The sequence below is a fragment of the Drosophila busckii genome, chromosome X (genome assembly GCF_011750605.1).
Source record: "Drosophila busckii strain San Diego stock center, stock number 13000-0081.31 chromosome X, ASM1175060v1, whole genome shotgun sequence".
Taxonomy (NCBI): domain Eukaryota; kingdom Metazoa; phylum Arthropoda; class Insecta; order Diptera; family Drosophilidae; genus Drosophila; species Drosophila busckii.
The window spans coordinates 12,213,584-12,229,886 of NC_046608.1; the positions used below are offsets into that span (position 1 = coordinate 12,213,584).

At 41.3% G+C, this 16,303-nt stretch overlaps 2 protein-coding genes across 6 annotated transcripts; both read left to right on the forward strand.

Moving 5' to 3' along the window:
• The first annotated feature begins 1,208 nt into the window (after nt 1-1,208).
• Nucleotides 1,209-10,319, forward strand: LOC108605260. 2 transcript variants are annotated; one of them, XM_017994884.1, is made up of 5 exons: nt 1,209-1,661; nt 7,716-7,900; nt 7,986-8,112; nt 8,167-9,687; nt 9,758-10,319. In XM_017994884.1, exons 2-5 carry the CDS (start codon nt 7,727-7,729, stop codon nt 9,895-9,897), a joined length of 1,962 nt encoding a protein of 653 aa, XP_017850373.1. In that variant the 5' UTR covers nt 1,209-1,661; nt 7,716-7,726; the 3' UTR covers nt 9,898-10,319. The 2 variants fall into 2 exon arrangements, with proteins under 2 accessions (XP_017850373.1, XP_017850375.1); XM_017994886.2 differs by having other exon boundaries at nt 1,618-1,641.
• A 1,124-nt stretch (nt 10,320-11,443) lies between these two features.
• LOC108605264 lies at nt 11,444-16,081 on the forward strand. Of its 4 annotated transcripts, none has more exons than XM_017994892.1 (5): nt 11,444-11,589; nt 12,914-13,080; nt 13,142-13,412; nt 14,541-15,755; nt 15,832-16,081. In XM_017994892.1, exons 2-5 carry the CDS (start codon nt 12,919-12,921, stop codon nt 15,957-15,959), a joined length of 1,776 nt encoding a protein of 591 aa, XP_017850381.1. In that variant the 5' UTR covers nt 11,444-11,589; nt 12,914-12,918; the 3' UTR covers nt 15,960-16,081. The 4 variants fall into 4 exon arrangements, with proteins under 4 accessions (XP_017850381.1, XP_017850380.1, XP_017850382.1 ...); XM_017994891.1 differs by having other exon boundaries at nt 11,444-11,574; nt 15,832-16,080; XM_017994893.1 differs by having other exon boundaries at nt 11,464-11,517.
• The last annotated feature ends 222 nt before the right edge of the window (nt 16,082-16,303 follow it).

Sequence of the window (16,303 nt, forward strand, 5' to 3'; positions counted from 1 at the left end):
TGTAAATTGCCGTCTTGTATTTCAAAGGCACAGAGAGGCAAACATCAACATCAACTGATGTATTAATTACTATAATTATACGCTTCAGCCCACATGCTATAAAGTTCAAAATAAATTGTTAGCTCATATTTATTCTCTGAGTTAATTATCCATCAATCTCCACAGACGCCGCTGCTGTCTACCTGTTTATCTACTATTTGCTGCTCTTTAAAATATCATTATATATATGGGTGTGTGTGTGTGTGTCAGAGTGTGTGGCCAGGCCGGCCGGCAACAACAGCTGTTAGTCCAAACTTGATGCTCGTAACTCATAGCTAGACGATAGACGCGCTGAGCGCTAAAATAAACCAAAAAATAAAATCAAAAGTGCCGCTGTTAATACATATTCATGTCTCTGCTGCTGCCACTGCCAAAGTGTGTAAGTTCAACTCAACGATCGGCTCGCCATTAAATCGTGCTTTAACATAATAAAACGAGCGTAACCATGACAATGTTAGAAATGAAATACCTGTTGCCCTAGCAGCAGCGCCTCGGCCAGCATTCAATCTGCAAACTACAAATGTACAAAGCACAAAGCGCACAAGAGAGGCAGAGCGTAAGCGCAAGCAAGAGAGAGAGAGAGAGAGAGAGAGCGTATTAAGTGGAGCCAAATGCACTGGGTGCCAAATGTCAGTCCAGACTCATGCTCATGCATGCATATAATTTGATACATACATACAGACACAAATGCATGTTCGAAGGTATTTTTGTGTGTGTGAGCTAAGCCCGGTTCGCACTGTCGCCAGCCCACGCATTGCAGTTAACAGTTAACACTGCTGCTGCTGCTGCTGCTTACTCTCTTCCTCTCTGACTTCGACACACTGTTGCTCTCTGCTTAACAATTGCAGAGTTTGCTACATGTTGGTGTAGTGATGATAGCGCAGGGCATATATGTGTGAGTGTAGATTGTTAATGAAAGAGTTTAGAAATTTTCAAGCACGCACAAGTATACCCTGTAAAAAGAACTAATTCAAATTATGCGCGCTTAAAAATATATGTATATGTGCATACGCTAGTATATAATTTTACGAAGCAAAAATGTTTTGCCGACTTGCTGACTGAGGCACCGAACGACTCCGCTGCTGGCAGCATGTGTGTGTAGGGTATGCAGACGCTATAAAGCAGAGCAGCACCGACTGCGGCCAAGTAAGTCTCTTTCTGGACGTACAGCTGTTAACAACGGCGCTGTCGGTGCAGATAAAGACCGAGTGTCAGAGCCAGAGAATATAAATAAAAAGCCGTGCTAAAGTGAACGTTAAATTGCACTTGCATTAGCATTAACATTGTTGTTAACATTAACATTAAGCTTAACATTGCCAATGCCCCGCGATTATCACACAGCACAAAGTCAACGTCAGCGTCAACGTCAACGTCAACGTCATTGTTATTGTGTGCTCTTGTGTGAATTGAACAGTGAGCGCGCCAAAAAGCAAGAGCAATAAAACTAAATTCTTTTTTCTCAAGTGTTATTTTTTTCGATGTTTAAAATTATTAAAATTAATAATTGAACACTGTGCGCTCTGACCAAGCAAGCAAAAAAAAAACGAAAACTTTTGAAACGCAACTCAAATATAAAGCGAAGCTGCTGGTCAATTGAAATAAGTAAGAAAAAAATCTACTAGGTAAGTTGAGCATATAATAAAAAAACGTGGGCAACAAGTGTTAAAAAATGATTCGAGGTGAGGCATGCGCCTCAACTGAGCCAAAGGGGAGTTAACGCCTGAGTCTGACCAAATTGGGTTTACCAATCAGTGCACATACATAAATGGGTTACACAAATCAAATTGCATATATTATATATGCGACAAATTTAAGTGAAAAGTGCCATTCAAGCAAATTTCTTTATGCCCTCAGCCTGTCAAATATTCATTTTCCAGCTACTTTAAGCCTTGAGAGCTCAACCAGTTGCCACTGTGTGTGTGTGCGTGTGTGTGTGTGTGTGTGTGTGTGTTGTAAGCCATCAAAATAGATAATCAGCTTAGAAACTGCGCAGAGCAAACTTAAAAAATAATAAACGATACGCTTATACTATATATACATGCGATTTGCGTGTGCTTATATTTGAAATATACGTATCAAAACCTGAACATTTATACATATATGCGAAAATATATGAGACGACATTGAAGATTTGTTATCATGCTCAACATTTTTTTTCCATTCCATTCCACTTGAGGATAATCTTTACTTTATGTGCTAAACACAAACATTTCGTTTTCGAAAAATAATTAAATGTATGTGCATAGATTTAGATCAAGGTCAAAGCTTTGAGACTGCCTCAAATTAACCGCTAGAAATTCACTTGCAAAATCAAAAGCTACAATTTTTGCTAGAAGCGCATAAAGAATAGAATTTTTAATAGAATTTTTGCTGTAAGCAAATCAATAGAATTGCTAACTAATTTTTATACAAATAATAATAACATAGCGTGCAAAAACTTTAGAATATAAAATTTGTTTGAGCTAAGAAAAGAAAAGTGTGTAGAATACTTGGGGACTGTCGTAGTTTTGGATTGACAGCACACCCAAGAGCGTATTAGCATGGTCTATGCCCAGTGGCGTAGCAGCGAAGGGGGGCGGGGGCTGCGAGTTTTTAGTTTAGCTGTCGCTTAAGTGGCTCTGACTGCAATTCGTATTGTATTTCAGTCGCATTCTCTTCAGAGAAACACTTAAGGCAAACACTTTAAGGCAGCGTTCAACCAATTTTGAAGTACGTGAGTTTATTTTCATGGGCACGCCGTGGAAACAAATGAAACTGAACAAGAGAAAAACAATAATGAAAACTGCCTAAAATGTGTGTACAAAATGCGCATAAACAAGCAACAGGCCACTTCACTAACTAGAGAGAGAGAGAGAGCGATGGAAATAGAAAATTTGTGGCATGCAAAGCAAAATCAAAGCCTCAATAGCTGCTGGGCTCAGCAAACAAAAAGACACGACACATGTGAGAATGCAATGATGACTGGGATTACGCATTCTCCAAATAGAGAAAGAGAGAGAGAGAGAGAGAGAGAGAGAGAGAGAGCGAGACGCTGTGGCATAAGTAGCGCGCCCAAGGGCTCTATGTGGAATGCAGCTAAATTTAGTAGCAAAGTCGAATTGAAAGCTAGATAATTATTATTATTATCTCTCTCTTTCACTCTCTCGCTCGCTCTCTGTCTAATACTTTTAGCGCCGACAGCAATTAGAATGCGATCAATAATAAAGTTTTGAGCTCTCGAGCTCTCGTGTGAGTCTTTAATCAATTCCAATTGACACAATTTAATTGTATTTCCTTTATTGTAAACGAAGCGTAAAGTGCAGTGCAACTTGCACTTGCACTTGCAGTTTATAGATAAAAGTATTTGAAGCTTCAATGGCTTGGACCACAGCTCAGAGCTCAGACTTAAGCTTAATCAATTTGATTAAAATATAATTACGCGCTGCAATAATTTCAAACAAATCATTTTAGCTTAGGCCGCTTATCTTTCGAACTTTTGCCAGCTTGTTTAGCTTTGTGTGTATTGCGGGAATTGAAAGAGAATAACGTCAAACGATTAATCTCAATTAAATAGCGTGCAAACTGCCAATTGAGTGACGAAAATTGCAAAGAGCATTATCGAGACATTGAGAGAAGGCGCGACAGGGGGGCGTGCCTGAAGTCAGAGGCAGCAAAAGCATGAAACAAAAGCCTAAGCTTCCGCTTATAGTTATATATGTAATGCAGCTCTCAAATACACACACACACATGCACATTTAGATACAAAGATACATATGTATCTTTTGTTGCAAGCTCAGGTGTGCAGCTGTCTGTCTGTGTGTGTGTGTGTGTGTGTTTTGTCTTGTCACCTCTTAAGTGTACAAATATGTGAACTTGATGAACATGTGTTCTCAGCTTTTCTTTTTCTCTCTCTCTCTCTCTCTCTCTCTATCAGCTTGTAGCACTTTATTTGTTTAAACATACGCCCGACGCCCCCAGCCCCCCCTCAATGGCAACCACTGATAACAGACAGCAACAGTTATAACAGTTACAAATAGACAAGTAATCAATAGCGCCGACACACACACACACACACACATGTGCAGCTGAGTCAGACAGAGAACTTAATTACCCACTACTTTTAACATTTAATATCTTTGAGTTAGTAATTCCTCATTATGAGGCGCCGCCTGAATTACACCTAGAGATAATAATTATTATATGAACTGCTCGTCTTAACGCCCCATATAACAGATTGCCAGATTGCGCTATAAAAAATAGTCAAGCGGTTAATTTATATTTTTTTTTAAGTCAATTAACACTCAACACAATACAAATATGTGCCTTGATTAAACAGCTACGGATACAGATACAAACAGCTAAAGATAAGCAGCGAGTACGCATAGCTATCAAAATATAATATAAAGCAAAGTTCGATTCACGTAGTGCTCAAGAATTTTTATGCTGCCAAATAGTTGTTTAACTAGAGCTTGCTAATAAATTTGAATTACCTTTAGTAATTATCATAATTACAATGTAATGCTCTTAAAAAATATAAGCAATTACTTATAATTACAAAGCATTACATAAGCAATATTTAAAATATTTCAAAAGTAATTGCAATTATTTGATTGGCCTTGCTCTATTTCTATTCCTATATGCATTAATCTATTATAATATATTTAAATATCAGCATTAATTTGAATTAGGCTCGAGCTATGCCGAATTTATTTTCAATTATTTTTGCAATTTAAACCAAAGTTGCGCGCTAAAATAAAAACTAATTACTAAAGATAACAAATTACTAATCAGTGTTTAAAAGTTATTTCTAATGAATGCAATGAGTAATTAGCTAAAAATTGTTGCTTAGCAACTGAATAACAAAATCAGCAAAGCAAGTTAACTTGTTTGCCTAACGATCTATTATCTGTAAATTAAATGAATTGGGTAAATTATAGTTGCGCGTGGAACTAGTTGGAAACATGAATGAAATTCAACTTTTGTTTAGTATTGACTATTGGTGTTTGTTTTTATAATTTAAGATGATAAGCCAGATGATAATAATGATGCTCATGATGATGATGACGCTTTAGCCTGGGGGGCTAAACAAAATTGTTTTTGTCTAGGGAGCATGAGTTGCAAAAAATGCGAATTGATGTGCGTTTTGTCAGCGACAAATGACGACACTCAGTTGCCAAACAAGAAATCAACTGGTAATCAAGCGAGAGAGAGAGAGGCACAGAGGCAAGAGAGCGAGAAGAGCAAGAGAGCGAGTTAGATAAATCGATCGAGCTAGGAGATAATTATTCTCAACAAGTAATTCAACGGCTTGTTTTAGCTAAGCGAAAGTTTTGTCACACACACACACACACGCACGCACGCACGCACAGGCATTGCGAGTGTGCGTGTGTGAATTTTAAGTGCTGCGCTCTTTGCGCTCTTCTCTTTTGACTCTGACACTTGTCTGTGTGTGTGTCTCGCTGCCGTCAATTTATGGCACGCTTCGATGGAGTTCAATGGCAAGACGACACACACACACGCAGACACAGACAGAGACAGAGACAGACAGCAACTGAATGAAGACATATCCAGGCGCAAGTGCCGCAACACCGGCTGCACCAGTTTCTGCTCCCGAGATCGTCTTCGAATTATCGCTGCATAAATATCACAGGCAGACGCCGAGACGAAGCGACCGACGGCAGAGTTGCCAATGCCTGCCGATGAGGGCGTCCATAACGTCACAGACTCGAGACTGCAATACACACACACACACACACACACACACACATTCCACTTGGCACATATCAGTTCAGTTTATTATTTTTACAACTAAAATCGTGTGGCTTTTATTTTTAGTGGCGCATACCCTTAAACAGCTCAACTCGATATTCAATTGTTTTAAGTACATGCAAATAAATATTAAAAATATAAGCTAATAATATAAATAGATAAGTAAGAGTTAAAATAATGCAAAAATTCATGAACTTGAATTAAATATTTGCATTTAATATAGAACGAATTAAAAGTAAGTTTTAAATGCTTTTTAAAAACTAAAAAATTATAAATAAAAATGTAATTAAAAGCAACAGAAATTAGTTAAGACTTGAATTAAATATTTGCTTGCCAAAGTGTATAACATAGTCGTGTCTGCAGCTTTGAAATGAATATTTGCGAGCATATAGAGAATAAAGTGTATAGCATAGTCGTGCAATTTGAATTAAATTAAGTACTTGTGTTTATATTTGCAGCTGCTGTAAAATGTTTGAGAACTCAGGCGGCCAAAGTGTATATTAAAGTTGTGTCAGCTCTAAGCAGCAGCACGTGCAACACTTGTAAATATTTTTATTAGCATAGCAAACAGCCCAAGAGCAGGAGAGCAGCCCCCAGTCCGCAGTTCCACTCCAGACTATATATATATATGTATATTGGCTGGATCCGTTTGCAGTTTTACGATGCGAGGCATTAGTTCGGTTCAGCTGGTTCGGTCTGGTCTGGTCTTGTCTTGTCGTCGCGTCGGCATGCAGTGGAGTCCATTAAGGCCCGCACTTCGATTGCATTGCATTGATCTCAATGAACCCGGACGACGGGCGCACCCGCTAAGTGATTTCCTTGTCTCTTGCCTCAATTTTCGATTGCAGCTTTGCAGCTCCTGCCTCGTGCTCGTGCTTTGCATATGAAACTCGCTGAATCGATCTATGAGCGATCTATGAGCGTTTTGTAATTCAACTTAATAAGCAGTCAGTGCCAGCCAATTAGCAATTAAAGCAGCATAGCTAGCACTGGAAGGTGCGGCTCTAGCCTCGACCTAGAGCAAACAAAATGGCGACGCAGCAAATCGCTTAGAAATTTTCAACTAACAAGCGCAGCAGCTCAAACTGTAACCGAGACTTGAGTGTTTATCTTTTTGTAGTAAATTTATTATGACACAAGTATTTTGTGTATTTTTGTTTAGGACAAATACAACAAACGGCTTTATGCTGATAAGCGGGGGCGGGGGCAGCTAAGCGATTTATGCGTTGAAATTTTCAATAAATGCAATGAATATTCCATTTTAATTGCTTAGCATTTTTCACTGGAATTTCCAGCATAGATATCAATGAAATTATGCAATGATTTCATTAACAGCTTATAACAGTTATTTAGCAAACTTTGCTGCTGCGCTTCAATTTTGTATTTATTAAAAATTCGGACTTGGAACTTTTGTAGCAAATTTGTTGCTTCTAGGAATGTTGCCAGTTGCAAGAGCTTTGGACAAGTTCTCAGAAAACTCATCATGCGGATTTGTGGCATGTGCCACATGATGTGGCACGATTGTGAATTTTTGGTCCATTTGGCTTGCTTCAATGTAAAAAGAAAATTCATTGAGTGAAGGATATTTGAGATTCTTTTTGCAATTTGCAAGGTTGCTGCAGTTTTTTTTTTTTAATTAATTTGCTATGCGTTTTTTTATAGCCAAGGCATATCTGTTACCTGTAGCTGCGCAGCAAACTTGGCTAATTGCAAATGGCCAAGCGCAAGGTTCATGTTTTGACTTCCGAGTATATTTATTAATTAAATGTGGGGCAGCTGAGCAGGAAATTGCAAAATGCAAAAAATAATGCAGCGCAGCTTTTGATGTCCTCCTGGCCATTGATTGTGCAATTAGTTCGTAGCATCAGGAGCAGCAAGCGGTGCACTCAAAGTCTAATATACAAAGCTTTGCTCTATTATAATTACAGCTTGGCCCCTTATGCTTAGGATGGACAAGTCGAATCTAACGGAGCGTAACTATGCGGGCGTCTATAATGTGACCACCAAAAACAAAAAGCCCAAGCGGCGCGACAAGAGCGATCTGGGTCCGGATTTTGTGGCGCCCGATGGCGGCTGGGGCTGGGTGATTTGCCTGGCCGCAGGCTTTAGCAATGTAAGTGCAAAATCTATTAACAAATTAAAAGCATTAACCAAAGCTATGAGCTGCTGCTGCTGCTGCTGCTGCTGCCGCTGCTTAGTTCTTTATGTTTCCACCGCTGCAGCAGTACGGATTGATTTATAAGCAGCGCATGGAGTACTTGGAGTTCGACAAGAAGGACACAACGATTATTGCTAATCTGGTTATGACGCTGTCCTCGCTAGTGGGTAAGTGGCCAGGCGTCCAACTGCTGCTCAGCTGCTAACGCTACAGTTTTGCAGGCATTGTGAATGGCGCCATGTTCAGACGCTTCACCTTTCGCCAAGTGGCGCTCACTGGCAGCACTTTGGTCTTTCTGGGCATCTTTGTGAGCGCCTTCTGCACCACCGTCTGGCAGTACATCATCTGCCTGTCGCTGCTCTATGGCGTCGGCCTGGGCATGAGCATGGCCGCCGTCTCCTTGGCCGTCAACACCTACTTCAAGCAGCGCCGACGTCGCGCCACCGGCTTCACCTGGACCATCACCGGCCTGGGTCCCATCCTATTTCCGCACGTCTCCACCTTTCTGGTCAATCTCTATGGCGCCCAAGGCACCATCTGCATCTATGCTGCAGTTGCTCTCAATGCGCTCATCTGTGCGCTCACCTTGCAGCCCGTGCTGCGGCATGTGAAGCGGCATAAGAAGTCCCCGGAGAAGTGCTCGCCCGCCATAACCGCGGACACCGATCTCGATCCACAGCTGCAGTCGGAGCTGCTGGAGACCAATGGCAATGACGCTTGGTGCGATTACGAGTGCCAGCATTGCCAGGAGCAGCGACGCGAGAAGCGCGGCGGCCTCTTCTCCTCCCAGTATCTGTTCAACGACGATGATCCCGAGTGTCCGGGCTATGAGATCACCGAGCCGGGCACGCCCATGTTGGCGCGCGCCAATGATGGCTGGTTCGGCTCCAAGCTGTCGCTTGCCTCCGAGCGTCGCCAGGTGCTGCTGCGGCGTCAGGCTTCGCTTAAGGCCGCCAGTCGCGAACACTTGGATGGGCTGGAGCGCCAGGGTGAGCAGCAGCTTCATGGCAGCGCCTTGGCATTGCATAAGCCCAACTATTTCAATCGCGAGCGCGATCTGGAGCTGCGCTATGGCAGCAAGAGCAGCGTGTACTCCAAGCCTGGCATGGGCGTGGGCATGAGTCTGGAGTTGACCGCGCCCGGCTGCACCTGCGCCGAGGACAAGGTGCTGCTCCAAAAGTCCGCCGAGGCGCTGCGCCTGGAGCAGCTGATGAGTGTCGAGGCCGAGGAGGAGGCCAAGCGCAAGATGAACTTTCGCCAGAAGGTTAGCAAGTTCTTTGATCTCGACTTGCTGCGTGACGTCACCTTCGTCAATCTCGTCGTGGGCATGAGCATCATGATGTTTGGCGAAATGAACTTTTCGGTGCTGACTCCGTTCATTTTGAACAGCTTTGGCTACTCCGCGGAGCAGGCCTCGCTGGTGATGTCGCTGCTGGCCTGCATGGATATCTCGGTGCGTTTCCTGGCTCCGCTTTGCCTCGAGAAGATCAAGCTGGATAATCGTCTGCTGTTTGCCTTTGGCATTGTCTGCATTGCCATTGGCCGCGTCCTTGTCACCATGACCAACAATTTCAATGTCGTCATTGCCATCTTCCTGCTGATTGGCTTCGGCAAAGGCTTTCGCACCATTTTCTCGCCACTGATCATACCCAGCTATGTCCCATTGAGTCGTCTGCCCGCCGCCTCGGGCTTGCAGCTGATCTTCAATACGATTTTCTCGCTCGCCATGGGTCCGCTCTTGGGTAAGCTCTCACTCACACTCCCACACACACACAAACACACTCTTCTTCTTCTTCTTCTTTGTTTTGGCAGGCATCATCACTGAGGCTTTTGGCTATGGCGCCACCATTCACTGCATCAATTTGCTGACCGCTCTGGCTCTGCTCTTGTGGCTGGGCGAGTCCGCACTGCGCCGCCTGCTGGGCAAACCTCTCAATCCGCCAGAGCACTAGATACTTACTTACTTACTCCCCCCACCCCCACCCCCACTTACTGTGTTTTATTCTATGCCGTAGTATTTAGCTGTTAAATGTTAGTATTTTAAATTTAAATGTTTTACTTAGACTCAACTCGTAGTGCGTTTTATCGTGTCGTTTGCCCAATTCAGTGGCCGCTTACTTAAGCTCAACTCGGATTTAGATTCGTATTTAAATAGCCTCTACACATATATATATATATCGATATATATACATATATCGGTGTTGCCACAACAGAAATCACTAGCACCGCAAACTTCACTCATCAATTACGCTAGTGATTTCTGTTTGTGGCATCGCTGCATATTCAATTTTTTGAATAAATCTAATTACATAAAGTTCTTAAGAATTTCTTGTCGTACAACACTAAGCTATATTATTATAAAAAAATATGCAATTTTTCTTCAGCGTTAAATAAAAAAAAAAAACAAAAACTTAAAGCAAACACATTTGTGTTTCATTTAATTCAAGTTACAAGTCAAAAATTTGCTTTTAAATTTCCATTACCATTAAAAGTTTGATATTTCCTAAGTTTACAATTAAACAAAACACAATTCTGCAGCTTTTTTTTTAATCATATCCTGTTCTTGAATGTTTTGCTGCAAATTTAAATTCAATTTATTAGAAAACTTTTGCTGAATAACATTTTTTTAAAGCTGCATATTTCACAAAATTTGTCTAATTATTTTTGAATTATACATTTTTATGCTCATTTATATTTTGCTTTCTATGTCAGCATAAAAAAGTATAAAACCATGTGTATCATATTTTATGGCTTCTGGAAGTTGGAAATTAAGCAAAAAGTAAGTCGGCAGTTTTTGTTTTATTGCAATAACATTGTGCAAAATTTGTTTATTGATTTTGATCATACAAAGAAGCTAATGCGTAAATTAAGCCTAAAAAAATCTTCAGCTGAATTTTTTAAGCTGAGTTAAGCTGCTCAAAGCTTCAAACTGCTTAGAAATGAAGACGTCAACATTTTTAGCAATTTAAGCAAATATATTAAGAATATATTAAATGTATTTTATGCTTTTACTAAGCGAAAGTTTTTAGTTTTCTTAATTTCAATAAATTTTCGTATGCCTAATTTTTAGTTATTTGTATTATTTGCCCCACTGTGCAAATATTTATAGCGACGCACTGTTTAAATTATATATAGAATATTAATTAGCAAGTTCAATTTGTGAACAATTGTGTATTAATTAAAGATTTTAAAGTCTTTTGTACAGAGCGCTGCAAATTAACTAAGAGAGCGAAAAAGAGAAAGAGAGAGCAAAGAATGCAGCTGCTAAGTCAAACAGCGAGTGACACTGTTAAGCTAACAGCGCTGTTAAGTTAGCCAAGCAGCACCTTTAAGTGAAATTACAAAGCAAAGAAGAGTGCGAGAGAGACTTTACACATATATGTGTATGTATGTATGTGTGTATTCGCAGGTGTATTGATTGCTGCTCTCAGTCGCACTAATTTGTATTGGGGCGACGATCTGTCAACGATATTTAGTATTCAGTTTGAAGTGAGCCGCTAAAAACGCTTTATAGCGCGGCAGATCGGCCAAAGATTACAACGGAATCGCATTAGTTATTAAAAAAAACAAACGTGCGTAGTTTACAAATAGAAACATTTGAATTCGCAAGCGCCAATTCTCTTGTCATGGTGGGTGAACCAAAAGTGCGTGGGCGCCCTTGAACTTGATGGGCCGCCGTCCCACCAAAGTCAAGTGTTTTTCTTGTTCATTTTCTTTACGTGTCTGTGTGTGTGTGTGGGAAAAGTAAAAATAATTTGTGTAAAGGAAAAATCAGCTGCCAAGTTTCGCATTTGCCAAACCAATTTCAGCTAATTACAAATACATAGCCATTGATATATATATATATATCTATGTATATAGACTGTGATTACATATTACGTTATCAATTGGTTAAATCGGCAGCTGTTAATATGCACAGTGCACTTGCTAAGAACCGAACCAGTTTAAACAATCTTATCAATTGGCTTACATAGCAGCCAAGGCTTATCAATCGCAGCGTATCTGGCTAGCATGCAGTTCTATATCTATATGTCAACATGTACCATCAATCGATAAAATCCTACAACATATTAGCACTGATAAGAGCAAATGTATAAATAAAACTGCAGCTCTAATCAATTATTATTAATGGCACAATTAAAATTGCTTAGATCAGCGCTGCTGATAATCCTATGCAGCTGCAACTGAACTATATAACTATATAAACTATATATAACTATATGCTATGCAAGGAAATTTTAGTTAATTCGCAGTAAAATAACTTGCATCCTTTTCAATTCAATACACTTTTAGTTTTCTCATAAAATACGCAAACGGCTGTCACAAAGTTGTGCAAACGAATTGAGTCGTACCCATTCGTCTGTCAAGCTGTTCGTCTGTATGAGCAGCAAGAACTCGACAGCCGTAAGAGCTAGAGACAGCAAAATTTTGCTTACGCCTACGATTTATAGCTCGCCAAACATTTGAGTTCAATCTGTTAAATAAATTAAGAATTATTACAAATTTTCCATATGAAATTCGCTAGTTCAGTGCAGCATTTAGTCTTGTCTTAAGACTCGTTGCTGCATTATAAATTTTAGCAGCTAGTTATTGCTTTCTTAGTAATAGAGCTATGCTGCTAATTTGTTAGATTTCTATGCAAAGTGTATCCAAAAAGTTGGCTGCGCCTCAGCTGATCAAATGCCTGCTCCTTAGCTTTGGCTTTTCAATAGGATTAATGCCGCCTTCTTTATTGAATCGAAACGTATGTGCGTCATACGCAGCGCTCTTTCTGTCTCTTTCACTCAATGCCCAGTTAATTGCAGGCAAGTGATTGTTCGCCGTAATTGGTATTCCGTAGTATTTACAGGCGTAAATGATTTACGTGTTGTTTTCAATTCGCAGTCACGAGCCCAAGCGGCTCTCATACTAATTGCTTACGGTTTGGAACGGTTATTTATAGACCATTTATTACTCTTATTGCTGCAGCGCCAATGGAGAAGCGAGTCTATGAGGATACCACACAGCCGTTGCCCAAACGTTCGCGTGGGCGTGGCTACTACAATCGCAACGACAAGAGCGATCTGGGCGCTGACTTTGTCGCCCCCGATGGCGGCTGGGCGTGGCTGGTTTGCGTAGCCGCCGGCGTATCCAATGTAGGTAAATACTTTAGCCCCATTCACTGCACAACTAAACTAAACTTTGGATTTTTGGCAGCTATCGCTTTATCCTTGCCTGCAACAATTCGGATTCATGTTCCGCGAGCGTCTCACGCTGCTGGGTCTGTCCAGTTCCCAGGTGACGGCCATCATCAATACAAATCCAGCAGTCTCGGCATGCACGGGCCTGCTCAATGGCCCCATGTTCCGCAGATTCACCTTCCGGCAAGTGGCCATGGCCGGCGCGCTGCTCTGCTTTACGGGCATTACGCTTACGGCCTACTGCGAGAGCTTTGCCGCCTATATCTTTGCCTATGCCATGCTCTATGGTAAGTCTGCAAGTCCGGGCGCCCAATTAGCAAATTGTTTAATTCAAATTGAAAATAACAATAACAGACAAACGTACTAAACATAATAAGTTTTCACATAAATAATTGGTGAAATATATATTAATTTGCACTTTGCCGATGATGGGGTGGGGGAGGGGGTGGTGAGAGCTACGCTGCACTCTCAACTGAAATTGAGCTAAGCGATTTATGCATTTGAATATTATTTAACAGTAGATTAAGCCTGTGGCCATAAATTGGAATTTCCTTGTAATTTTCAACACGTGCAATAAATATTCAATTTTAATTGCTTAGCATTTTCACTGGCATTTGCCAGCATAGATTTCATTTTGCATATGGAATTACGAAATGATTTAATTATCAGTGAACTTTCGACAAATTCGCTGGAAATTCATAACGAGGATTTTGTGCATCAGTCAGTTAGGCTTGCATGCATTTTTTCAATGTGAAAACAAAATTAGTGAGTGAAATGAAATTTATATGCAATGCATTTTACTTTTGCATTTATCAAATGTAAAATTGCATTTAAATCAGATTGAACTTGCATTTGTTTTTCTGCTGCTTGCGCTTTAATTGTTAAGACTCAATTTTAGTTAAGCTAAAGCTGAAACATTTTTCATTTTTTTGGCAGCATAATGAGCTTAAAATAAAATAAAAATAAAACCAGCCTTGGCCTTCAAAAATTATAGTAATAATTATTACTTATAGTCAATAATTCAATTTTAATATAAATATGTAAATATGTATATATTGCAGATAGCAGCGTATATATTGAGCTAAGCATTTTATTTAATTATTTTTTAATTTTTGTATCAAGCATAAAATCATTTAAAATGTTAATTGATTTGAATTTTTGTGCGCATATTTATTTTAAGCACAATACTAATTTAGTTTTAATGACGAAAGCGATTAACAGTGAGAGCGCTCACTTAACAGACACTTAACAGCGCAGCGACAGCGGCCAACATAAACAGCAAAGAAACTGAGATGAGATTTGATGAAAAATCCTTTTTCTTTTGATGATTACTTATTGCCAACTTAGTTATGAATGGAATATACTACTACTTTATTTATTTTGATTTATATTTAATTTATTTATTTATTTTGTAGGCTTTGGCATGGGCATTAGCGTCTCCGCCTCCTCGCTGGCCATCAATACATATTTTCAGCAGAAGCGTCGCCGTGCCGCTGGCTTCTCCTGGACCATAACAGGACTGGGGCCCATCTTTCTGCCCTATCTGGTGACATATCTGCTGGGCGTCTACGACGTGCAGGGCACCGTGCTGCTCTTCGCTGCAATTTCGCTGCACGCGTTTGTCTGCGCGCTGATCTATCAGCCGGTGCGTTATCATTGTGCGAATGGGGAGCTGCTGGAGCTGGAGCTGGAGCAGCCGACGGAGCTGCTGTGTGCGCAGTGTGCGCTGCAGCGCAAGCGCGAGCCGGGCGGCATCTTCTCCAGCCAGTATCTGTATCAGGATAACGATGCCGAGCGTCCGGGCTATGAGATTATCGAGCCGGGCACGCCCATGATGGCGCGTGCCAATGACGGCTGGTACGGCTCCAGGCTGTCGTTGAGCTCGGGACGCTTGCGCTTTCGCACCATATCCAGTTCCAAGGACTTGGAGCATACACAGCGACTGCATAGCGCCATAGGCGAGCAATCCCAACTGGCCAGCGAGGATTTCTTGCGTCCCAACAACTTTCGACGCGAGCGTGAGGATGCAAAGCTCTGCTGCAGCTGCGCCGAGCAGCGCGCGCTGCAGTCGCAACAACAACAAAGCGAACTAACCAAGCAAGAGGAAGACGAGGCGATTCGAGCTGCAGCTGAGCTTAGCTTTCTAACCAAGCTGGTGACTTTCTTTGACTTGGATCTGCTGCGCGACTTTACGTTTGTCAATCTGGTCGCCGGCCTCACCGTCATCAACTTTGGCGAGCTCAACTTTTCCATTCTCACGCCATTCATATTGAACGACTTTGGCTTCAGCACTTCGCAGATCACTGTGGCCATGAGTCTCATGGCTGGCATGGACATTATTATGCGCTTTATGGTGCCATTTCTAACCGAGAAAATGCCCTGGGACAATCGCATTTTCTTTTTAATCGGCGTCGTGGGCATTGCCCTGGGACGCACCGTCGTTGCCTCCACCAGATCCTACAGCGTTATACTCTGCTGCTTTGTTTGGATCGGACTCTGCAAGGGCGTGCGCACCATTTTCTGGCCATTGATAATACCCGGCTATGTGCCGCTGAATCGCTTGCCAGGCGCCTCCGGCTTGCAGTTGCTCATCTCGGGTCTCTTCACGCTCTGCTGCGGTCCCTTTGTGGGTAAGACCAACTGCATAGCTATAGCTTTATACACTAGCATTACCTCTCTCTCTCTCTCTCTCTGTCTCTCTGTTAGGTCTGGTGCGTGATCGTTATAATTATTCCGTTACGCTGCATTGTCTGGATTTCTTGTCATTTGCTGCTGCGGCTTCTTGGACGCTCGAGGCGCTGCTGCGACGTCACAAACGCAAAATAATCAGCTGATTAGTTAGGTTTATATATGTACATTTTATTTTTTTTTTTGTAAATTTAAGTTGCAGCGACAAAGTAGCATATGCCAAAATACATAAACTGAATAGCAATGAATAAAATATTCAAATAAAAACATACACAACGTACTTATGCAAAAACTGTTGCATGCTTTTGAGATGAAATGTTAGCAGAGACAACAACCAGGCCGTGTACAAAGTCAGTGCAACCAACGCTAACATCCACTGCATACTTCAAAGGGCTGCCGAACGCAGCCGATCCTCTAGAGACAAGAGGCCATATCTCGGCAGGATCAGATTGCATTTCCAAAATTCTTGGTTCGCGGCGCACACAGGATG